This window comes from Sinocyclocheilus rhinocerous, unplaced genomic scaffold (assembly GCF_001515625.1).
Source record: "Sinocyclocheilus rhinocerous isolate Xijiao unplaced genomic scaffold, SAMN03320098_v1.1 scaffold1066, whole genome shotgun sequence".
NCBI lineage: Eukaryota > Metazoa > Chordata > Actinopteri > Cypriniformes > Cyprinidae > Sinocyclocheilus > Sinocyclocheilus rhinocerous.
Window position 1 is genome coordinate 379,493 of NW_015629516.1, and position 26,731 is coordinate 406,223.

The 26,731-nt window shown below is 35.3% G+C and overlaps 1 protein-coding gene across 6 annotated transcripts in view; it reads right to left on the minus strand.

The window, feature by feature from the left end:
* LOC107739054 (exocyst complex component 6) overlaps positions 1-26,731 on the minus strand; it is a 63,803-nt gene that overhangs the window by 3,779 nt on the left and 33,293 nt on the right. For 2 of the 6 annotated variants that reach the window (XM_016551025.1, XM_016551024.1), the window contains exons 9-23: positions 25,930-26,013; positions 25,803-25,849; positions 25,566-25,686; positions 22,354-22,425; positions 22,084-22,181; positions 21,879-21,984; positions 21,370-21,479; positions 16,727-16,838; positions 16,515-16,649; positions 15,139-15,318; positions 14,488-14,517; positions 10,885-11,026; positions 5,864-5,937; positions 1,091-1,203; positions 799-810 (exon numbers count right to left, since the gene is read on the minus strand). In XM_016551025.1, coding sequence (XP_016406511.1) covers positions 799-810; positions 1,091-1,203; positions 5,864-5,937; positions 10,885-11,026; positions 14,488-14,517; positions 15,139-15,318; positions 16,515-16,649; positions 16,727-16,838; positions 21,370-21,479; positions 21,879-21,984; positions 22,084-22,181; positions 22,354-22,425; positions 25,566-25,686; positions 25,803-25,849; positions 25,930-26,013 — 1,436 coding nt within the window. The remainder of the gene's footprint in view (positions 1-798; positions 811-1,090; positions 1,204-5,863; positions 5,938-10,884; positions 11,027-14,487; positions 14,518-15,138; positions 15,319-16,514; positions 16,650-16,726; positions 16,839-21,369; positions 21,480-21,878; positions 21,985-22,083; positions 22,182-22,353; positions 22,426-25,565; positions 25,687-25,802; positions 25,850-25,929; positions 26,014-26,731) is intronic. The other 4 variants (XM_016551029.1, XM_016551027.1, XM_016551026.1 and 1 more) reach the window with 3 other exon arrangements.

Below are 26,731 nucleotides of genomic sequence, written 5' to 3' on the forward strand. Positions count from 1 at the left end.
TTTAGAATTTTTTTTCTTTGTTTATTTATTTTCGTTTTTTTATTTATGTATAAAACCAGTGTTATTTTAGAATCATTTAAATACTAATAACGTTTTTCGTTTTCATTTTCATTTGTTTTAGCAATTTTGTTCTCTGTTTAATCATTTTTATTCGTTTTTTTATGTCTATATAAAACCAGTGTTATTTTAGAATCATTTAAATACTAATAATGTTTTTGTTTATATTTTGTATTTTGTTTTTCGTTTTAGCAATTTTGTTGTGTTTAATCGTTTTTATTAGTTTTTTATTTCTATATAGTTTCTATCAAGTTTTAGATATTTTTGTATTTCAACTTTAAATGAAAAACAGAAATGCTGCTTTGTATGCATTACCTGAATGAATGTTTAACTAATATTTTTACATACATATATATATATATATATGTATATAAAAAATATGACAACAATTACAGTGTAAATGCATATTTTTCATGATTTATATGCTATATCATATGCTGATTCTATTCTGCATATGCATCCTAAACACACTTAAATATGAGTATCAAACAGACATTTTTCATTGCAGTAAGAATCATGAATTAGTAATGATATAGTGATCCGTGACATATGTATCATGATATGTGAATTATTCAAATTATATTATTATTCAGCCACTCTGTACAGTATTGCATGCTGCAATGGGTGCGGGATGAATAAATGATGATGAAATAAATGATATTTCACATGTATGTAAGAGTCTATTCATGCAGTATATAACATTACTATGGGAAAAGAGAAATCCATGTTGGATTTACGTACCCTCTGTTGACTCTGGCATTGGTAAGTAAGAAAAAAAGAAAGAGGACGAAGATTATATATCAGGTTTAAAGGACAAAGCAGAGCTCCATTGATCAAATCACTCTAACTTTTGTTCACTGATGTTTGAGGTTCTGTTCCGGAACTAGTGAGCCACCAGCTGCCTTCTAAGGCAACATCATAACCATCATATTTATAAAAGTAACTGTTGTAAAGCACTCTAGGAAGCTTAAACCATTTCAGCGGAGTTTGATATTAGCATTGAGCTTAAGGAAGGAGGACAAACGATACATACTTCTCCAAAAGTGCTAGCGCAGTGGAGGGGTTCACCCGCAGGTACTTTGAGGTGGGCTGGCCATAGTCTGCCAGGTACGTGGACCAGTCCCACACCATGAATAGATCTAGAAGCTGAAACACAGGAAACAGATGGTACACATAATCAATCAAAATCACACAAAAAAAAATCAACCAGTTTCAAAACCAGAACTTCATAAAGTTTAAATCATAAAGTTTTTTTTACTTTAACCAGAACCAATAAAACAGGTAGTAAAACAAAACTGAAGAAGAATAAAATAAGTGTATTTTGCATTTGTTTTCATTAAGCATACAATTTTATGCAAAGAGAGTTACAAATTAAAAAAATAAAATAAGCAGTAAAAATTAATAATCAGGGCTGCCACACTTCTTGGCCAAAGAATTTCCAATTAATGTATAAAATTATAGATTTCTAAAGATTATTAAATATAATTTCACAGAGAACGCATACATAATTCAAGCCAACAAAATATAGCAGAGCTGAGAATAAAGTGGAAAAAAAATTCTCTAAATTTTTTATATTTGATTTATTCAGGGTTGTTATAGTTAACAAAAACTAAAACCATAAAAAACCTTCTCATTAATTGAAATAAAAGAAACACTAACTGAAAAAAAGTAAAATATACTTTTTCGCCCCCAAAATGTATTAGTTGCCAAAGCAACATTTCTCATTTTAATTGAGTTAAATCTGAAACTAAAATAACTAAAAAGTAAATAAAAATTAAAACAATATTTTTTATAGTTCTATAGTTTTTATATATAAAAATGACAAAACACACAACAAAATTACTAAAACTTTAACTAAAATTAAAATAAAACAAAATATTAAAATAAAAATATATAAATATCCTGCCTGCTCCCAGATATATATATTTTTAACTTTTTCTATGCAAGAACCCTGATCATAACTAAGTAAAATATACTTTTTCCCCCCCAAAATGTATTAGTTGCCAAAGCAACATTTCTCATTTTAATTGAGTTAAATCTGAAACTAAAATAACTAAAACGTAAATAAAAATTAAAACAATATTTTTTATAGTTCTATAGTTTTTATATATAAAAATGACAAAACACACAACAAAATTACTAAAACTTTAACTAAAATTAAAATAAAACAAAATATAAAAATAAAAATATATAAATATCCTGGAAACTCCCAGATATATATATTTTTAACTTTTTCTATGCAAGAACCCTGATCATAACTAACTAATTCGTAAGTTGCCCAAAGAGAAGTGTGTGAGGTCATACACTAATGGTGGGGGTTAGTGGGGAGCTGGGAGCACTTTAAATGCAAAAGGAAGAGAAATCCCTCCGTGACCTCCAGATAACCCACAGAGGAGCTAATCCTGGCTCCACGGTGCTCTGGTCAGTGGACTCCCTGCCACTTGGCAACTCTGATTCAAAGCAAAGCTCTGGACACATTGAACTTAATTTGCTGGAGAAGGGCCAGATCACTCACCTCTATGTATGCAAATCAATATCAATCAATGGGGGACAATTCCTGGATGGCTCGTTCATTATGGAGGGCCGGGAGAGGAGGGTTCAGGGGGCTAATAGCACTTCACACCTACTATGTGGTCCGTATTGAGGAGGTCTGTTTTTCGGACCATTATTTAGTGCTGTTTGCTGCTCCTGCTGGGCTGGGACAATATTGCTGCTAAACACAACAAGACCCTGCGGAGCATCATGGGCAACAAGACTGTGCTCGTAAATGTCAATATTTGCAGACCTTGGGCTGGGCGATACAGCTAAATCAATTATCCAAAATAGATTTAACTGTCATTCAAGGTATACATGATATAAGTTCATGCATTTCCTGGATACCCAACTAATGACTAGTTTGGACTGTTATGAATGAGATCTTGATGAATATTCGATAAACGGTGGGATCCAAAAGTCCCAGACCACACTGAAAATCTAGGATACAAAATCTAACTTGAAGATGAAAAAAACGTTGTAGAATTTCAAAAATAAATACATAAATATTTAAAAGAATCAAATAATATGACAAAAAATATTAAAGCAATATGTAAGATTCTTATAAATCATGAAAAAGGTTTTTAATTCACTAATCAGACATTATAACATTATTTGTGTGCACTTAATTAGGATTATTACAATCCCAGTTAAAGTGCATTTCTCGGAGCACCAAATCAGCATATTAGAATGATTTATGAAAGATTGTGACACAGTAACGGCTGCTGAAAATTCCACTTTGAAATCAAAGAAATAAATTACATTTTACAATATGTAAAAATAGAAAAAAGTTAGAAAATAGAAAAAAGTTTTTGAAACTGTAATAATATTTCAAAAAATTACTGTATTTACTGTATTTTTGATCAAATAAACGCAACTTTGGTGAGCATAAGAGACTTCTTTCAAAAACATTTTTAAAGGGGTCACATGATGTTGCTAAAAATTATTTTGTGTATTTGGCCTTTCTGAAACGCGTCGATTTTTGCAAAGCTCATCGGTCTGAAAAGCGAGGTGTGCTCTGATTGGCCAGCATTCACCGACCCCAAAGTTTTGAATGGTAGTGTTAATGATGAAGCATTCATGTAGCTCAAACCATACAGTATACAAGTAAAAGTAAAAAAGAAAGAAAGAACTGAATACCTTAATTAATGCTATATAAGAAAGAATAAGGACATTATTGCCTAAGTTTGCAACACAGCAATTTTTTTCATGTTTTAAATGTTGTTTTAATTGCTAATTGTTGCAAAAAGTAGCTACTGGAAAAGTTGTATTACCGTGAACAACTGATCTATTGTCATACTACTGAAAAAAAAGGAGTCAAGTTAGCAGCATCGCTACTTTTAGATACTTACTCGCGATGCTGGTGAAAGTGAAGAACACAGGAAAACTTGCCATGTTCAGAAATGTACCTTCAGACATTTAAGTTTCTCTTAAGTGATGTGAACAAATGAATTTTTACCAGTATTAGTACAAGCATCTGCAGCCCTGCACAGTATCACCTAACAGATAACAAGAATTTAAAACGTTTAAAACACAACAGAGTAAACAAGAGCCACTCCATTAGCTGCTGCGTGATTGGCAGGGAGACTGTGACCTCTCTATTTGGTGTTGGTACATGCTCCAAAAAAAAGCATCTACTCCACGTAGGACTGCGATAAGAGCTCTGCGTTGTAATGCATGATGGGAAGGTTATCTACACAGGGGATTGGGGTGAATAGGTAAATTCTGATGGCCAGCACTCCGCTCTCCTTATCTCTGACCTTGTCCGAGCTCGCTCTGCCTGAATTGGAGCCAGAGCTCACTGAGAGCACTTGAGAGAAGCTGTCATCAAATCCTTCAAATAAACCAGGTGAGGATCAAAGCGGCGTCCCTCTAATGGTAATTGAGAGGTCTTGGTGAGCGGTCGCAGTCGTGACACGGTGAGAGATGCCACCCCGACCGGTGCGTGGCACGCAGATAAAGCCAGAGCTGCGTGTTTCTTCATTTCCCATGAACAGGTGGTGTATGTGATTCAGCATGTGGTTTGAAATTGCACCCAAAAATAAAATTCTGTCATCATTTACTCACCCTCATGTCATACCAAACATGTCACTTCCTTTTCTTCCATGGAATACCAAAGGTGAATTTCTGAAGAATGGACCCATTTCACGGACTGTGATGATGCAAGTCCACATTTACTAGTATTTTCTATTTTTTTTTATTTATTTATGTACAGTTATAATATATTTTGATTAAACAGAAAACTTTTTATGATGGATGGATGCACTTTATTGGGCTTCAAATCTCGACCCCCATTCACTGCCATTATTAAGATTGGACATTTATTAATATAACTCTGATTGTATTTATCTGAAAGAAGAAAGTGAGTAAATCATGGGGTAATTTTCATTTTTGGGTGAACTATCCCTTTAAATGGGAATCAAAATTTGCGTACTTTGTAAACAAAACCTGAAGTTAATGGCATCTAATTAAGTCATGTGGTCTACTTTTATGATTCTTTATAAAGATATTTTGAGAAGATATTTCATGCTTTACAGTGGAAGTCAATGGTCACTATAACTGTTTGGTTACCAACATTCTTCTAAACTATCTTCTTTTGTGTTCTCCAGAAGAAAACAAGTTATATAGGTCTGAAACGACATGAGGATTTTCATTTTTGGGTGAACTATCCCTTTAAGAGCTGGACAGTCCCAGTCCCCTTTGATTTTTTATTACTTGGAATAGAGCAGCCAGGACATCTTGAAAACACAGCTTGTGTTCTACACAAATAAAGTGAGGACAAAAGGGTGAGTAAATGATGACAGAAATGTCATTTTTCTTCAACAGCGTGCTGAAAATTTTTAAGTAATACTGCAGCATGTGTGATTTGAAGACACTTTCAGCTTTCTGCTGAACATAAAAAGAGGTATTAGAAACCAAAGGGATTTTAAACAGAGTATTATTAACTCCACACCCTAATAATACTTCCTTATATGACATACCTTTGTAGAAGAAACCTTGACATGACCTCGGTTTTACACCTTAAGCACCTCAGGCCCAGATTAAAAGTTCAAACTTCAAGCAGCACAAAAAACAGGACCAAACGAAGAAAGAAATCCTGATAGCATAATGAACCCCACTGCGACTAAGTGATTTCCCCTCCTGAAGGTAAGCATGTTCAGGTTGGGATAATCCATTAGTGCCTGTTAATGCTGTATGTTCTCCACCCTTCCCCTCAGCTTCACTCACAGGGACTGTGGATCAAGAATAGTCATGTCTGCAGAGAGGTCTGTACCTGTCGGAGGTCAATGAAGGCCAACTGCAGCGTGTCCCCCTGGAATCCTGGCACGGGCTCTGAACTGGCAAACACTGCGAAAAGAACAGGAAAATACTATTTAAAAAACAATTAGTTGAATTAGTTGTTCAAACTCTTGAATAATCTTTACAAATTATTTTTGTTACCCTGTTTTTTGTTAACATTAACCATATACCATATGTTGCTTGATAAAGCCAACATACTGATCTACTATTTATTATTATTATTATTATTACATTTCTGAGACAAAAATTTCGAACACTAAGCTGTCCTAAAACATTTCAGTTACATCCCCCAAACTCAGTTCAGACAAATATATACAGCAAGTTTGTGTTGCTGTATATTTGAAACTTGACTCACTGTTTTCCAAAACCAGACGATCAAAAATACTTACCTACCTAACCAACTAACTAACTAACTCACTCACTCTCCTGCGGCTGCTCCCATTAGTGGTCGTACAGGAATGATCCATACAGGGATTTGGCACAGGTTTTACGCAGGATGCCCTTCCTAACTAACTATCTATGGCTGTCCAAAACCAGATGATCAAAACTAACTATTTAACTAACTGATCTAGACCTGCAGTTTTCCAAAATCAGAAAATCAAGACTAACTCACTCACTGCATCTATGGTTTTCTAAGGTGTAGCTAAACTCTGCAGGACACCGGCCCTCCAGAACTCACTCACTCACTCACTATAAGGTTTTCACTGACTGACTGACTCACTATAAGGTTTTCACTGACTGACTGACTCACTATAAGGTTTTCACTGACTGACTGACTCACTATAAGGTTTTCACTGACTGACTGACTCACTATAAGGTTTTCACTGACTGACTGACTCACTATAAGGTTTTCACTGACTGACTGACTCACTATAAGGTTTTCACTGACTGACTGACTCACTATAAGGTTTTCACTGACTGACTGACTACTAACTAACTAACACTCACTCTCTCCTGCGGCTGCTCCCATTAGTGGTCGTACAGGAATGATCCATACAGGGATTTGGCACAGGTTTTACGCAGGATGACCTTCCTAACTAACTATCTATGGCTGTCCAAAACCAGATGATCAAAACTAACTATTTAACTAACTGATCTAGACCTGCAGTTTTCCAAAATCAGAAAATCAAGACTAACTCACTCACTGCATCTATGGTTTTCTAAGACCAGATGATCATAACCAGGGGTCTCTAAACTCAGCCCTGGAGGGCCGGTGTCCTGCAGAGTTTAGCTCCAACCCTAATTAAACGTTTTCAATAACCAGATGATCATAACTAACTAACTAACTAACTCACTCACGCACTCAGGTTTTCTAAAACCAGATTATCATAACTAACTAACTCACTCACTCACTCACTCACTCACGCTATGGTTTTCTAAAACCAGATGATCATAACTAACTAACTAACTAACTCACTCACTCACTCACTGACTCACTCACTGACTCACTCACTCTCTATGGTTTTCAATAACCAGATGATCATAACTAACTAACTAACTAACTCACTCACTCACTCTATGGTTTTCTAAAACCAGATGATCATAACTAACTAACTAACTAACTCACTCACTCTATGGTTTTCTAAAACCAGATGATCATAACTAACTAACTCACTCACTCTATGGTTTTCTAAAACCAGATGATCATAACTAACTCTATCTATGGTTTCCTAAAACTAGATGATCTTAACTCACTCAATGGTTTTATAAACCCAGATGATCAAAACTATTTATCTAACAAACCCAACTAACTAATATATCTCTCCATCCATCAATCCATCCATCCATCCATCCATCCATCCATCCATCTATCTATCAGAGTGATATGAGAGAGCAAAAACTAGCTCAGCTATGCTGAAAATCTGTCAGTTAATCAGATTAGCTATCATTTTGTACAAATTTCTGACTGTTGAATGCTGGATCAACCATAAGAATCAAGTATTCCAGAGAGCTTCGCAATAAAGTGTAACAGTTTATGAGAAGAATCATTTGTACTGTTCAGACAGTGAACGACACTGGTTTCAAGTTTGTGCAGCCAGCAAAGACATTTTCCTCACAGAGATTTCATTAATGATAACAGACCTACCATGAGCCCTAAGATTAAGCAACAGTCAGTCAGTCAGTATGTGTTCATGTGCACTTATAATGGATATACAGTATAGTCGAGCTGCAGTCTTCAAGTACACAAGATGCAAAATTAAATATTTTAAGGAATAAATTCATGTTGCACGTCACCTCTGTTCTTCAGATCAAATGCACCAAGGCCACTTGTGGTCCCATTAATGTGTATGTATGCTGGATGAGGCCAGACTACAGAAACTGGACTGGTAAGATTTCAGTTGGAGTAAGTGTTTTAAACATTTTAAAAAGACAGATTACTGTTTTAGTCTGAATGAAAGTGCATGTATGACCTTGATCACATCCCAAACGCATGTGACTTCTATTTTCCTGCACTTCCCGGTTAACTATCCACTGACCCACTATAAATTACAAGCAAAATTCAGACAAATCAGACTGTGAACTCACAACATAAGTATTCCTATGGGTGCATCTTAACTGTCTGTGTTTTGACTAGCGTAAGATGAACTGCCACTAATGGGACGAACACCATTCAGACCTTAGAGAAGGGCCAGACATTCCCTGGCGTACCTGTGCGGTTGGACCCTCACAAACTCTAGACATCTGTAACCTGAGGCCACAGATACGAGCATGCGCACACACAGCCTTTACACTTCTGCTGACAGTGATGTAGCATGACTGAAACCTTACATGGCTGAGGAGCAGAAGATGCGATGATAGAACCAAAGAGCTGTCCACATTTTAACATTATTGATGAAGACTGTGCTCTGACATCTCTATTGTGCCATTCAGAATCAAAGAGGCTTATGGGCTTCCCCAGGGAGATTATCAGAGATGAAACCCCAATGAGATCAGGTTCTACATTTCACAAAAACAAAGAGAATAACTAAAAAAAAAAGAACACCTGCTATAATTATAGCATACGATTTTTTAAAACTACCAATAAGCCTGTCTGTTGTGATAACCAGCTGTACACCTTTGGTGTACTCGGAAAAACTGAAGTATTGAAGATGATCAGAGATAGAAATGGCCCCAAAAATGTAAATATTTGGAGCCAGAGCATCCACCTGAATTCCCTTTACACTACTGTTCAAACATTTGGGGTTGCCAGGTTGGTAAGATTTTTTAATGTTTAAAAAAAAAGTCTCTTATGCTTAACAAGGCTGCATTTATTTCATTAAAAATACAGTAAAAGCAGAAATATTGTGAAATATTATTACAATTTGAAATAACCATCTTCTATTTCAATATATTTTCAAATGTAATTTATTCCTGTGATGTCAAAGCTGAATTTTTAGCAGCCATTACTCCAGTCTACAGTGTCCCATAATCTTTACTGTCAATTGTTTTAAATTTAATTTAACGCACCCTTGCTGAATTAAAGGATTCAATTTTTTCATAAAACATCTCCTTTTGTGTTCCACACACAACAGTCTTGTCATATGGCTTCGAAACAGCATTTTCATTTTTGGTAGAACTATAAACTATATCCTTCTACGGGTGGGCAATGCATGCAAATGCAGCACATGTAAGATGAATGAATGTACAAATGGATAAGCGATTAATGTTGCTCTAAACTGTTCCATATCAGCTCATATCAGAGCAGGTGTGGATTTCCAAGAGCAGGTGGAGTGCGGGTAATCAGGAACGTTCCTTGAAAGAGTGTAACTCGGATAACTGCTTCTGAGAACACCTGATAATATCAATAATACCTGCTGCATGAATGCATCTACCGTCATGCTGCGCTTCACAGAGCATAATCCTGACATGCCTATCTATTAGTGCATTAGCCATATTCCGCTTTGAAATGGTTTATGGTAATGCTCAAACTTTCAGAATGGACATATTTTCTAAAAGGTCTAGTAACTTCATAATATGTCTTTGTGGTTATTTGTATGTCTCTGGCTGTTAGAGGATTCACAGAGTAAGAATTTCATTGCATGGTGTAACTGTGTTTCCTGTACATATGACAATAAACTCTTGATTGATTGAATTAATTAATTAATGATTTACAACAGATAAGATGCATTCAATAAATGATGACTATTATTTTATACTTCGCTTACAAAGCTACTGTATGGCTTCAGAAAACTTAAAATACAGCATATGGACCACTGTTATAGTTTACAGGGTCTACACTGTAAAAATGATCATAATTTTAATGGTGAAGACTGTAGAAATGCTACTGTAAAAGCCTGTTTGGTTAAAGGTTCTTTTAGTCTACATGGTGAAAAATGTAAATAAATCTAATGGGATATTTTATGTAATTTTACAGTACAATACTTTAGTTTTTGGAAGAGAAAAAGAACAAATCATCTTATAATTTACAGTGAAAAAACGTAAATTGACATTGCCAGAAATCCCTGTGGGATACTTCACATTTGATGGTTTTTATGTTACATCTTATGATATCAAATTAATGTTTACTGCATTATTTTTTTTGTGTCATGTGTGTTAACATGATGGTGCTTTGTATTTGTGTGTATGACACTGTGCGCATATTAATATTTACTTCAGCTTGCTGCTTGCTGATGAGCTTTGGCTTTCTCTTTACCTCCTGTTTTTTTTTTTTTTATGTTTTTCAGTGTATTATAAAGGTACAAAACAGGTTTTTAGTATTTAAGTGGGTTGGTATATTAACTTTATATCAGGTAATGAAATATATGTATTATTTACTTTATAATTTAAGGTTAATCCCTAAAACCTGAAATGTTGCTACTGTATCTTTTATGGTAAAGTTTTGCCAACCACAGCTGCCTTTATTTTTATCGCAAATCTCTTTTTCTAACAATGTAAAAACGACAAGAGGGTGATCATTAATGACAGAAGCTTCATTACTGGGTGGACTATTGAAATGAACAAGGAGGTGGCATTGTAAATATGCAATTGTTAAATTATCAAAGACGCACTACTCACGTTCACACTGCATAACGTCCAGGTTAAACTGCTGAATGGCTCCCATGCTGATCTGTTTGAGCTCAGTATCCAGCAGCATCTGCATCAGTGACGTGGCCAGGTGTTTACAGGAAGACATACACGCCGTCTGCGCCACCTTACCCTGAGGAACGGCACACAAACACACCAACAAACCGTTACTACAGGTGTCCTCAGCCACACACGGCATCAGTGCTTTTCTATCTCAATATCTTAATGAATTCATAGTACCAAAGTTAGTATCAGGGTCTGTGCCACTCTATGAACATAAAGCAATGGCTAGTTTAGAATAGCAGTTTCACCCTAAAATGTTGCTCCAAGCCCATATGAATTTTTTCTTATGTATTATTCTTATAAAAAATTAGCTAAAAAAAAACAAACATTCAGAGTCCAAACTAATGAATCAATGTGTATTGTCTGCATAATGCCTGATTTCTCCAGTAACTCAGATTCGATTTTAAATAAGAACATTATTTTACTGAATATGCACTTTTTAAATATTTCAGACAATATAAATCACAGACAATATAATTGTTAAATTGTAAAAACATGAAATATAATTTTATACAATTTTAAATGCATAGTATATAATCAGTGTCAATGATTACATAATGATTCTGTGACACAGTGACAATGAGCAAGCTATTGTGTCTGTATTTTCAGCAAAGCAGAATTATGAGTATTTCTATGCTGGTGTCACCACTGCTTTGTACATGTGAAACCAGAACCATAGTAATTCAGTAATTATGCATAGAAGTATTAACAGCTTATTGTAATCTTACTGTAACCAACACCAACACTAATTACAAAAGTACATCATGATCATTGGTGTGTTTTCACTTCAAAACAACATAAAAATGTAAATATCACAGCAAATTTTGAGAAAAGACGCAGCAAATGCGGTAATTTTAGGCTGCACAAATCTGGAAGAGAAAAAAAAAGCAAAATCCACTATACTAATATATATATATATATATACACACACAGAAAAACATTTGGTGTAGGATTTACTTTAAAGTGAATTTCACAAAAAATTGCAAGTAAATTTCACTAAAGATTACAAATAAACAGCGAGGAACGCACTGAATGAAACATGAAAGATTGATGTAGAAATACTGAAATAGTAAATAAAAACACTACAATAATCTTTTTTTCCCGAAATTTTGTAAAATAATTTTGTTCACTGTAGCATGACTGCTCATTTCCATATATTTCAAGTGAATGTGAATGGGTCTAAAAAACTAAACTAAACTAAAAAAGAGAATATAAGTGGTCCATAAGATTCATACTCTATATTTTAAGTCTTCTGATCTTCTGGACTGTCTCATATCATAATTTAGCTTTGTGTGATGAACAGACTGAAATTCTAGTTGTCATTCTTGATACTTCTGTTGCTTTTTGTGTCATTTTAGAACTTGGCAGCTCCAGTCACCATTCACATTCAATGAATTTATAAAAAATCAGCCTGGTTATTCTTTAAAAAAGTCCTCTTTATTGTTCCACCGAGGACAGAAAAACATGGGTTTGGAGCAACATGAGGGTGAGTAAATAATGACAGAAAAGGTGAACTACTTTTGGGTGAATGTATGAAAGTAATAAGCACAGAGATAATTTTGGAAGTGTATGTTGATTCACTTCCAAATATGTAACCATAATTTATAAAACCATCCTTAACACCTAAAATCTAAATCAGTGGAAGTTATGACGCAAAATGGAGATGACAAAGGTTTTCCAGCTCTTGAAAATCCACCATCTGATGGATTTCAATTCAGACACAAACACACGGTAACATCTAGTCTCATATCTACAGCAGACGTTCATGCAAGCCGACACGCTCATAAGGAGCAGGGTTGTAAAGAGGAAAAAGATAAAAGACCAGTTAAACCTGGCAATACCAGACGCCAAACACTCGAAAACACACAAAACTCATGCAACAGCTGCTCCACCAGTACATGCTGACAACTAGCAAAGAAATGAATAAACAATTACATTTGATTATTCTATCCAAAGCAAAAAAAAAAGCAAACAAAGCTCTTCGCAAAAGAACACCCCTGTCATTATCATGTTATCAGTGTTGATATTCATTAGACACATCACAGTTTGCTATAAACAAGACTACATTTTTCACTTATTTCATCTGTAAGCAACATAAAACACTCCAGCACCACACTGAACAACCAATCCTGTTTAACAAGCATATGCATAATTAAAAAACACAAAGCCAATAAGTTCAGAATGCATGGACATTTTATTTCTAGAAATAACAAAATATTTTGAAAATCAGGACTATAAAAGCAGCCCCCTAAAAATTCATCACATTTAAAAATCTTTGAGATGCTCTCCGAGACCAAAATTTGTTTTAATTTCTATTCCACTCTTAAAAAGATGCTTATATATAAATGTAACTACTTTGCACACAAAAAAATAATAATTAAATGTTGCACCACAAATATAAGTCCTAACCAGGCAAGAGGCACAGGTTATTATATTTAATAAAAAAAATAAATAAATAAAATTGTTACTTGAAATAAAATGATTGTTAATGGGAATAAAATATAAAAAAATCTATATTAAAAAATATTTTTATATATTTTCACCACCTAGCTTCCAAGGCAACATTTCTCGGTTTCAATTAGTTTAATTTGATTACTAAATTACTACAACTTAAAATGGAAACTGAAAATATAAAAATAAAAACTAATTCAAAATATAAATATCAACTATAACAGTTTCTCCATGATACTAAAATAACACTGATGTGGACTATTGGACCAATGAGTTTTGACTGAGGGAGGGACACATCACAACACCAGAAATACAAACCGAACCGGAAATAGCGATTAATAAAAATGGCTTCCCTTTTGTCTCATCCCATTATGTTAGAAAAATGTGCAGGTTTCATTAAAACATGAGCTGAATGGTTATGTTCTAAAACCCTTTTTTGTGCTCGCATCTCTTTCAGCCAATACAATTTTTAATGGCCTGTTTATACTAAGTCAGCTTATATAAAATGAACTGGTGTGAAGTGAGTTAGCTGCGCTAACATACAGATTATGTAACATCTGAGTATACTTGACATACAATGACATACTGCTGTATGCTACTGTATACTGCAACTAGGTAGTAGGTTAGAAAGAATGTGTCATTATGCAGCATTAATAAAGCAGCATTCTGAATTGAGAGACACTCATTATTGAGACTATTTAAGAGATAGATCACGCAAAAATTTAAATGAAACAATGTGAAACGATCTGAAGAAAGTCAGTCAGTCACACAGGTTGGGAATGACATGAGGTGAGAGAATTTTATTTTTGGGTGAATTGTCCCTTTAAATGCTTGTGACTAGTGCTAGTGAATCTCATAAGAATGGCACGCGTGTTCTGCGTGGTCAGACAATCAGGGGCAGCATGCCAATCGATCTGGTTTACATTCTGCATTACATGTGAAAAGGGAAGCAAAACAAGACTGGCAGCAAGTCCACAGAGCTGACATGAACATGCAGTTTTAATGTCTTTCTTTCTTTTTTTTTTTGCTTGTAAATTAATTTTCTCTTCCTCCTCTAGGGTTCGAAGAGAGTCTACTTACCGACATTGCAGCATGATCATTGTTGTTATTCTGAGTGGAAACACCAAGAAAATAAAACACGGACAGGGAAAGAAAGTATAGCGATAATAAATGGACAGACAAAGGAAAATCAGAAAACCAAGCATGCCTGGCAGAAAATAAATCGAAGAATACATTCACTTACAGGAAAGATGTTACATTGTTGAGAAACCAAAGCATAACCAACTTAAACTGGAGGTTAAAGTAATTTGTTTAAGAGGACAGGGCAGCTGAAGAGAAACGCAAGCAAGCTGTATCGTTCTCAGTGAATGGATGGGTTGGGAGTTATCAGTGTTGATTATGTACAGGAATAGACAGAGATTTGATTGGTTTTGGGAACGGACGTCTTATGTTTGTGTAATGACACCTATAACACCAAACACAACATTCCTGTGCACTTACATATTGATTTACACCTAACAGTGGAAAGTCAAAAGAGGGGCATAATCTAGAAAATGTATTATTCTGAAGGGCTCCTAGAACTTCCGCCAAGGTGTGACCAACTAAACACCTATAAATGCAACACTGATTGACGCCACACATGCAATAACGCACATTACATGAACCCACGGGTGAAGAATGATCACAAAATCATGGCGAGACTGCGTATGAATAGGATGGTGTGGAACTTACCGGAAGGTGCGTGAAGACCTGGAAGGTGCTACGCAGGAAGTTAATGAGGTCCATGAGGTAGCCGCTGGCCCTGCCGTCCGACTCTGCCATGCCCCATTCATAATCAGCCAGCTGAATGAATTCATCAATCTTCTGGTTGAGTTTGGTGTATATTTCTCCTTCAGCTGCGTGTCTGGCGTCCTAAAAATAGCAAACCATGCATTCAAATTTTTCCAAAAGTGTACAAACTGTGGTACAACCAACTGCTAAATGATTCCTGGGATGTATTGAAACGATAAATGTTGCATCCAATAAATGTCTGCTTTTTTGTTTAAGTTCTCATGCAAATTAAATAAAAAAATGTAAAGTAAAATTTCCCTATCAAATGCAATTCCAAGTTGTAAAACAACAACATTTGGAAAATTCCTTCCTCCCAGAAGTGTACAAACATTGGTACAACCAATTGCCAATTGAATCCTGGGATGCGTTTAAACAGCACTGAAACAAATTTTGCAACCAATGCATGTCGGTTATTTTTATTTTTCACACTACAATCAAAAATATTCACATGCATATCAAATGACAAGCATTTTTTGCATATTACATGGTAAGAATTTCCTATCAAATGCAAATCAAGATTCAAAAACAGCAAAATGTGGAAAATTCCTGGTTGCACTGGCAATCAATTTCCAATTGAAGCAATAAATGTTGCAACCACTAAATATTCATGCAACAATCAAACATAATTTGCATGGACATCAGATGGTAAAAATTTTGCGGATCTCAAATGGTAATAATTATCTATCAAATGCAATTCCAAGATCCAAGAACAACAAAATGCGAAAAAGGGCGGGGGTAAATACTTATGCAATGCATTGTATTCAAACTTGAGCAATGCAACCATGCTTCTGAGTGTTTAATGATTGAAAAAGAGGTCACCCGATAACACCTCTGTCATCTATGCTAACATTTCATGCTACAGTTAAAAATATTTTTTTATGCATATCAAATGGTAAACGTGGTGGATCTTAAATGGTTAAAAAAAATCCTTATCAAATGCAATTTCACATTGTAAAACAACAAAATGTGGAATGAGGTGGGGGTGAATGCATTGTAATCAAACTTGAGCAATGCTAACATGCTGCTGCATGTTTAATGACTCAGAAAGAGGCTACCCGATAATACCTCTGTTTAGATACATTTAACAAAGTGGCATCAAAACAAGCTCTGTATGGAGTTGGTGAAGCCTGAGGCGGCTCCTGTCCTGTGCTGTCGATGCCAGCTTTGCTCTGAGGGAACCGCTCCAGTCGGCTGATCTCTGATCATAGTGTGCCCATGGCGGTTGTACAGCCGAGTGAAATGTGTAATTAAAGAACATGTCTGTGAATGACTTTTACCTTGAAGGTGGAAAGCCCGTAGAGTCTTGTGGTGTGAACGGTTTCCGGGGAAACATTGGTGATGTTGGTGATAAAATCCTCCAGGTATTTACACGCATGCTCTAAATGGGTGGTGTTGATGATAATTTGAACTAGCTGAAAAACATAACAGAAACAGATTTTCGAACTGAGCTTCGCAGACAGAAGGAGGTGGTTCGTCACATTAACGTTACCTCAGTTAATCCTATGTGTGGCTTTTTGATGAGATTTTGTAAGCAGCTGCTCAGCGTCCTCGTCAGCAGCAGGTTGGTGGATTTACGGAGCATGTCGTCAATCTCAGTTGAGCTGAAATACAAGTTAACCAAGAAATATGCTTATATTTTTAATTTTGTCTCATACAAAAATTTAGAAGAGTACATCTCAAAAAAGTACAAAAACAATATGCTTTCTCAATAAAATACTATTTGTTTCAGATTATATATTTTATATTATATACACGTAACACAGTAGACAGGACAAATTGTTAACTATTGCACAGATAGCTCATGCACATACATACTCAAATTTCCTCTGATACATAGAAGGTTAAATGATCATAAAAAATGCTTTGTCTGGACAACCACATTATTTTCTTGACCAGGTCAACCTTAAATCTGATTATTTATTTGAAGTGCAATCATTAAAAAATATTGCACACCATAACAATGAACTCAACATAATTGACGGTCAATTATTATACTCCTTGACTCCTGACAAGAAAAGGACACTTTTTAAAGAACATTTAAACTGAATTTCAAAAACACGTATTTTTTCTGTAGTATTTAGACTTTAAAAAAAATGTCAATATAGATAATGTTCACTGTAGCTTTTTTTAAAATTTAATTTTCATTTAACGGGATGTCATTTAGGGGACATCATGGCTATTTCAAGAATGAAACACAGGATGCACAAAGTATTTGTGTGAGATTATAATATGCTTTCCCTTGGATAAATTATGATTTTTATAAAGTAGATTTTTGGGGAAAATTTATTATCATCAATAGACATGACATTTACCTTTTAAATTATAGAATGACTATACTTTAGGGCTGCACGATAAATCGCATGCGATATTTAACACGTATAATCAGCGGTAAATCTCCATCACATGCGTGCTTTCACATTGAGCAGCATTAAATACACAGAGCCGTTGTTCACTGACGAGCTGCGCAAAACCACGTTCATATTTGCGCAATTTTTTGCGCAGCTCGTCAGTGAACAACGGCTCTGTGTAGTTAATGCTGCTCAATGTGAAAGCACGCATGTGATGGAGATTTACCGCTGATTACAGAACCGGCTTTCTGACCAGATGCGCGTTAAATATCGCATGCGATTTATCGTGCAGCCCTACTATACTTATTTCAATTTATTACAGATATGTGGAATACATGATTCTGATTGGTCAGTTGCATTCTTCTGTTGAACAATGTTGTATATAATGACAAAAAAATTGTACCAGGTCACCTATTTCCTATGCTATGCTAGTTTTTAAGTCACAAGTCATTTTAATTCAGAACAATATTTCATGTCCATTTATTTATTTGCCAAGAAGACATGTAACATGACATTACTTGAGCAAGAGAGAAAAAACAATCAAAAACAGTGTAGCAGTGTGGCAGTTATTGTGCTCCACTGCTATTTGCCAGAAAAATTAGCTTGTTAGCGGAAAGCTACATTGTTTTGAAAAAAACTGAGCCACTAAGAAACGTTAAAAAATGTATTTGCATCTCTACTTTTGGTACATTATGCTCCCAAAATTATCTTTCTTTTCCGGAAAGCAAAATAATTTTGCATTGGACAACATTGGACCCCTTTGACTTTAATTGTATGGACAAAAACACTTGGTGAGTAAATGATGACAGAATTTCCATTTTTTGGGTGTACTATCTCTTTAACCAAGCATAGCATGCTTGCTGTCTGCACTCATTAGTACTGACTGGGTCCACAGCTAGCCCTACTGCTGCCAAGCACGCTTGTAAGGTGTGAGTGTTTACAGGACACTGCTGGTTGGTGTTGATTTTGCGGTTGGGGACGGTGTGTCTCAGTGTGAGGTGTTGATTAGGAGGGAGTGATCAGGTGGGAAACGCTCCATGAAGAGGTGCAGAGGTCGCTCATTATCGCTTGCTTAAATAACAAAGAAACCATTAGAGAGGAGTGTGAAATCTGCAGTCGTTTGCATTGATTAGTGGAGGGACAGGAGGGGAAAAGACTATGTTAGATCATAAGTGCTCTGACAGCCTCATGTGGGTCTCCTCACACTCTTCTAGCTGCTCAAAGCAAAAGCAGTTTGGCTGGTAGTCTGTGGAAATGTCTGGGCGAGCGCTGGCTTGGCCACTGCACCGCTTCGGCCGAAAAGGAGCAATGAGAAGATACTGGAGCGATATGCATTTTTTGACGGCCAATATATATCACTCCATTCAATTTAAACAATAACAAATGCTGCAATTAAATTTATTTTACATAATATTGTCTAATAAACACTTACAGTTGCATTTGTGAATCATGTTGTTCACTTATGAATCACATTTAGTAAATATATTAATTCTGAGACTATTCTGACACCATACAAGGCACTAATTATTTCAATTAATTGGCCAAAATGGCTTTCGGGGAAAGAATATCCATCAGCGTATTAAGACTGATTTCTGAAATGATTTCTAAACTAGAAATAGTTTGAAAATTAATCACTATTGGGGAAAAAAAAGTGGATACGATATCACACTATTCAATTAAAAAAAAGTAAATAACATATTTTGCAAATGTATATTTCTTTTTCATAATTTCTGCAAAATTAGAATTCATTTGAAAAGGAATCAATATGAAAATTTGATTTGATATTTGATATCACTCTATTCAATTTATAGATAATAACACAGGTTGCAACGACATTTCTATTTATTTGACATAACATTTACTAAATCAGAAATGATTTCAAAATGTGTTTCAATATGAAGAAAAATATTTGAAAGATGACACTATTAAGATAAATAAAACGTAAAAGTAAAAAGTAAATAACATGTTGCAGTGAAATTTACCTTTTAACATAATATTTACTAAATTAGAAATTATTTGAAAATGGAAAAAATAATTTGAACTTTAAAAAATCTAGTCTGTGTGTACTAGGGGTGGAACGGTTCGCGGGAAAAAATCGAACCGTACGGTTCTCCACACACGGTTCGGCACGCGCTAGGACCGCGGTTCTACTTAAATCTGACAACGCATCTGTAATGTGGTTTGCTATAAATAACACGAAAAACAAACAGGGTTCGGCTAATATATGTTTCTGTTGATGGATGCGCATTCTGGCTTCCCAATACATTACAACAACAGTTTCCCTAAACATAGCACATACCGAACCGCACCGAAACCGTGACTCTTAAACTGTGATACAAACCGAACCATGAGTAAGTTGAACTGTTCCACCCCTAGTGTGTAGTGTACAGTAAACCATATTTTCTCTACATTTTTTATATACAGTATACACTGAATATGACGCAGTGCATACTTTAGAGGATCTAAAAGTTGGATTCAATAAGTTTGCAGGATATGTGGCATCAAATATTTCTGAGATATAACATATAATGTATATTTGCTGAATGCCAACAGCATATGTGACCCTGGACCACAAAACCAGTCATAAGGGTATAAATCTCAATCGAATAAATAAGCTTTCCATTGATGTATGGTTTGTTAGGATAGGACAATATTTGGCCGAGTTACAACTATTTGAAAATCTGGAATCTGAGGGTGCAAAAAAATCAAAATATTGAGAAAATCGCCTTTAAATTTGTCCAAATGAAGTTCTTAGCAATGCATATTACTAATCAAAAATTAAGTTTTAATATATTTACAGTAGGAAATTTACAAAATATCTTCATGGAACATAATCTTTACTTAATATCCTAATGATTTTTGGCATAAAAGAAAAATCAATAATTTGGACCCATACAATGTATTTTTGGCTATTGCTACAAATATACCCCAGCGACTTAAGACTGGTTTTGTGCTCCAGGGTCACATATGAGAAAGTATTATAGTGCTTGCCTTTTTATTATATAAAGGTAAATTCAATAATACTTTTTCATGTACCATTTACTTTCTTTGTTCTGTCTAATAAGTTATAAGATTATAATAAAAAGTTAAAGACAATACACTAAAGATGGAGAATGGGAACTCAGGCACTGACATTCTCAGCATTGCCAAAATAAAAAAAAGTCTTACTTTCGACACATATTGAGCAAACTGAAAAAAATGATCAGCCAATGCAATCATTAAAAAAAACACACATATTGGCTGATATATATCAACATCAGCGATACACTGCTCAACCACTAATCTCTACTGCTGACCAACAGTGGCTACTCGCCTCGGAGGGACAGTGGGAGGTAAAATCCTCCGGCTATGTGCACTTCTAACCCTCTGGGAAAGAATTTGGGGTGCCAGTGGCAAGCACAACACAGACCCCTCACAACGACCAGCCGAATGCCACAGAGCTTAAAGAGAACAAATATTGGCAGAAGAGATGGCTGGAGGTGGAGGGGAGGGTGGTTGTTTTTTAAGACAGTCCAGACCCGTAAATGAGTGCTTCCCATGGAGAAGGTCATGTCACGATAACAGCTCCACAAGCCCATACTGACAAGAGATGAGTGACAAATTCGGTTTCTAGATCTCTTCTATTTGGTTGCTTTGCTAACAAGAGTGATTCTGCATCCAACTCTGATTTCCGATTAATATTTGCATTTTGTTCTGAACAAGAATAAGCATACTGGATAGATGAGATTGAAAATTGCAAAATGTGTGCTGATGTAGATTCATGTGTGCTGGGGATTGTGTTCACCTGCGATGGAGTGACTCTGAGAACTTCAAGCTGGCGTAAATAAACTCCTTCACTTGAGAGTAGATTTGAGGCACTGACTGGGACATGGGCAGCTTCTTTGGAAATTGTTGCTGTTTAATAAACAAGAAAGACAATAAAAGGTGATTCATGTGCAGTCAATAGGAAGAGACATTCACAACCCATTTTCCGAGAAATACTTACACATGCTTTTGTGAATCATGTTGTTTACTTGTGAATCACACTGGTATATATATATATATATATATATATATATATATATATATCCATCAGCATATTAGACTGATTTCTGAATTACTGGATTAATGGCTGCTGAGAATTCAGCTTTGCCATCACAGGAATAAATTAAATTTTAACATATATTAAAATAGAAAACAGTTTGTTTAAATTGTAATAATGTTTTACAACATTAGCATAAAAGACGTCTTTCAAAGACATAAAATAAATTTAAATTATTCCAAAATTTGAGCACCAGCGAGTGTCTGACCAACCTTTTCAATCTCTGCATCATGGAAGGGGAAGCGACTGACCACGGCCTTATACTCCTCTTCATTTTCCACTGGAATGGGGCTGTAGTTGTCCTGCTCAAAAATATCCCTGTTTCAGCAAAGGAAACACAGATGTTACAGTATAACGCAGAAACTACCCACATTAATTCACTTCCATCAGCATCAATGCAGTTGTAGTTCAGCTCACCTGAACACCAGGGCCCATTTCTTGAGCAATGTTTCATTGTACTGATCTCTAACCTCAAACAAAAGGTCAAAAAGTCTGTTCACAGGGAAGCCATAACCCTACAAAACCAATGCAATTACAGTGAGTAAGCAGCATAAACTATAGCCCAAGTCTATAAAATGTACAACATACAATATCTTGACATTAATGTTTAATATAAATATTAATAGAACAAAACGTAATTGGAAAGCAACATGGATATGCTTTAAACAAAACATGGTTGAAGAATACCTGTAAAGTGTCTGCAAATATAACTATCAGGTTCTTCAGTTCTAGGACCAGGTCAGGATCATTGCAGTAAGACTAGTGGGTTAAAAAAAATCAACAATAATGATAAGAAGGACAACAATACTAAAAGTATATATATATATATATATATATATGTATATATGTGTGTGTGTGTGTGTGTGTGCAATGCAATGCAAAACGCATCTTAATGGTCTTATTGCAAAATATATTTTCTTTCTTTCTTTAATTTTGGTGTGAAATATGAGCCAGACATTCTTTCAATCGATTCACCCCTACAACTGCACTATAAAACCTTGTGTTATCCATTGATTCAAACAGAACATCCAAGATTCACTGAATCACATTTCTGTGGACCAGATTAGTTTAGGTTCAGCATTTCCCTCTAAATGGGTAACTCACAGCCAGTCACAAAATATATTTTCTTTCTTTCTTTAATTTTGGTGTGAAATATGACATTCTTTCAATCGATTCACCCCTACAACTGCACTATAAAACCTTGTGTTATCCATTGATTCAAACAGAACATCCAAGATTCACTGAATCACATTTCTGTGGACCAGATTAGTTTAGGTTCAGCATTTCCCTCTAAATGGGTAACTCACAGCCAGTCACTCAATGATCAAATACACTTGTGTCTTAATGAGTCTTTAGGTTACATTAGCATCTAAATGAGGCCGTCCGGCCCTCCCCCGCCGCTGATGGAGGAGGCCTGTCCATGAGGTTAAATAGGAGAGAGCAGTGCTTGACCCAGGCAGGGGAGTGATGACTGACAGGATTAGTCAATGTCTGAGCACACAGGCCTGCCCACCCACTGCTGTATGAAACCCCACGGCACCGTGCGGCACCACTCCAATCCCTGAGGATCTGTGATGTGAAGTGTTCAAACACACTTCATTACATCATTTAAAAAAATAAATAAATAAATAAATTGAGAATTCCAGAAAAATTGACTAACTCCAAGTTAATGTCTTGATAAACGTTTTATCACCCTCTGTTAATACACACTACTTCATTAGGTAATTAAAACCATAAAGAATACTATAACCATTATAATATGCAGTTATTGTGCTATATTTTATAATAATATTTTAATGTTTATTTGTTTTTTTATGTTAATTAGATTTTTATTATCTTTCTTGTTTACTTACCTAAATTGGAACTTGTTTAAAATTTAAAAAAAAAGTTAATTAGATTTTGGAAAATTCTATTATTAAATAAAAAGTCCAATAGAAACATGTTGCTGCCCCAGTTTTTGCCAAACTAATGCAGTTCCCAATCAATTACGGATGAGTGTTTAACTAGTTAATGATTTACGGCGCACTGCAGATGTGAGTTTATCCTAACACTTTCAAAGAAACCACTATCAACATTAACATACGACTGGCAGCAGCTATAGCATCCGCAAAGATCTCCAGAGCTTTTAACCATGAGCCAGACGAGTCTCTTCCAGGTTGGTGGGGTTTGATAGTGAGGGTGGTTGTACAGGAGCTGCAGGTTTGATTTACAGCCCCTTGCACTAGTGTGATTCTCTTGTTAAACATTTAGATAGGGCGCAGTGGCCTGCCTCTCAGACGCGGGGAGTGAGTGCGTAAATCACACGGTTAAATAAGCACTGGTCAGGCTGCAACACACGCCGTCACTCCACACTTCAGGACATGATGTACTTCATTGACAAGCATGTGAACGAGAACACAAACACACACACATGGATATCTAACCCCTGAAACAGGAACAAAACAAAAGACCTTAGAATATTTTCATGGGGTACTATTTACATGTCATTACTTTAAATTATTGATAATGTTATATGTGTTATGATGTAATTGTTTAAATACATTTAAATAATGATATTATTTAAAAAATATATTATTATTTTAAATAATCTTTCTATTATTATTATTATTTATAATATTCATAATGCATATTTATATAATTCATATTTAGGTGTATTGTTTATTTACTTTTTATTTAAATAATATAATTACGCAATATCTAATAAAATTGGAACTTGTTTAACATAAGTAAATAAACAAGGAAGATAACAACGGTTAATACAATCCAAATTAAATTAACATAAAAAAAACAAATTATTAAAATTACTCATTAAAATATTATTTTGAAATATAGCACAATAACGGCAATATTATAGTGGTTGCTTCAAGAAAACAAATATATTCAAGCAGTTCCTCATGACATACAAACATGATTTTTTTAAACTAATATATTTTGTAATATTTTAATATAACATCATTTTAGTCTTTTTTTTTGTTTTGTTTAATAAAAAGAAAAATTAAGAAAAATTCTTTTGTGAGTGTATAGTTGCAGCCTGAAAATTATGTATTTAACTTTTCAATTTTACATCTTTAATTATTACTATTAAGATTTTAATTTTTTTTTATAGAGATTTCTGGTGTCGGGTATCAAGTCTTGGAAATGATCAATTTAAATGACTGTACAAATGACTCCAATAAGACAAAAATCTTATTTTTTTTCTTTCACATTGTAATTTTTTCCCCCGAAGTTGTACATAGAACAAAGATTACTGGAGTACATTTTACAAGAAAAAAAAAAAATCTGTATTTCTACTTAAAAATGTCATTGTGTTACTTGCTGTTTCTCTGCAATTATTTGCAAAATTTACTCGAATTTTTGAATGAAAATCGTTTCAAAGTTAATCCTACACCAGTTTTTTTTCAGCACAGGCAGCTCAGGAGCTAAGAGGGCTTTAGTTGTGTCTTTCAGTGAAGTTTATTTTCAAAACAAGGCATTTGGAATGATAATTGGAAGCATTTCCTGGTGAGCCCTTTCAGTGGCGATCCATTCAATCTGATCTAATGGAGAGGTCAGTTGGGTCTAATGAGGACAGATTGCAACAATAACAGCAGATTAACTGTGAATATTCTAAACTGCTGGGGCTGAGAGTGTGTTTGGAGGGCCAGTCAGTTGTAAATCAGTGAGGGATTATGCAAATACCCTGCGGCTGAAGCTCACAGCCTGAGTCCTGCGGCCCGAACAAAGGGGTCAAGCCTGCTCTCTCCCACTGCTAGCTAACTTTCAATCACAAAAAAGAGACTCGGGCCAGAGCACAACGGAGAGAGAAAGAGAGGGGGGATGTCAAATCCTTGCATGAGACTCCTTATGCATCCCCCGCAGTGCTCGGACTCAGTTGGGACGAGTGTGTGTGCGGGACTCACGGAGTGTGTGCGGAGCACTGCAATGATTTTGGACAGGGCCATGTTCCACAGCTCGTCTGTGAAGGCTCTGGTCACTAGGCCTTGGGTGGCGTGTAATATGTGATCCTCCACCACAAAGAACCTGCAAAGCATGATGGGAGATGGCATTACTTGAAGTACATCGACTCTGTAGATGAGAAAATAGACTTACTGCCCTGCACATAAATAACTTCACAAATAAATCCAGATTTAACTTACCCAACAATCTGATTAAAGTACTTCCTGTAGCCCTCCACTGTCTCGTGCTGGAGTGAAACACATGCAATTAAAAAATATAAAAACAAATAAAACGGACAGGATTGTTCAAAGATCAAAGAATACAAACCATGTTAGACTGAGGCTGCAGTACTAGTCTTGCTTGCTTTTTTCTTTGCTTCCTATAGTAATTTTCAAATGTCTCTCTGTCTCCCTATAAAGAAACAGAATATGGCATTAAAGTGTGTTTAAAAAACAAATTAATATCCATTTCATTTGATTTATACAAGAGCATTCAACTTGCACGGCATGTAATTGTGCATTTTACCCCAGAGCAAATTGCATTGGAGATTAATCAGGTTAAGGCACACAAGACACGGAACGCAAACCAGTCAACTGTAACATCACTGATTGACTTCAGCAATTCATTTTCAATTTCACTTGTTGTTGTTGTATAACGGCGCTTTCTACTGAGCTCTTTTGTGGTGTCTCGTGCCTCGAGTTTCATGGGAGTCATACTCCAGGACTCCACATCGCAAGTGCAATGCTGTATCAGGTGGGCTACCAAGCAAGTTTACTACATCTGAAAAGCCATACATATGAACAGGTTATGTGATGCAAACATCAAAATTGATGTAGTTTGAGGTCAAAACATAGTATTGCGCAAGGAACTGTCTCTATTTATGGATTATTTGCCCCGTTCTCACTAGGGTTGGGTATCGATTGGGTTTTATACGATACCGGTGCCAAATCGATACTTTTAAAACGGTACCGGTGCCTAAACGGTGCCTGAACCAATACTTAAAAAAAAAGAGCCACAAAAAAACGATGAATAACATTAAAGATCATTAAAAATAAATATACATAGCATTCACATGCTCCTCGGATGCTCTCATTTCCCGAGTTGTGCTTCCCTTACTCTAAGGCTAATA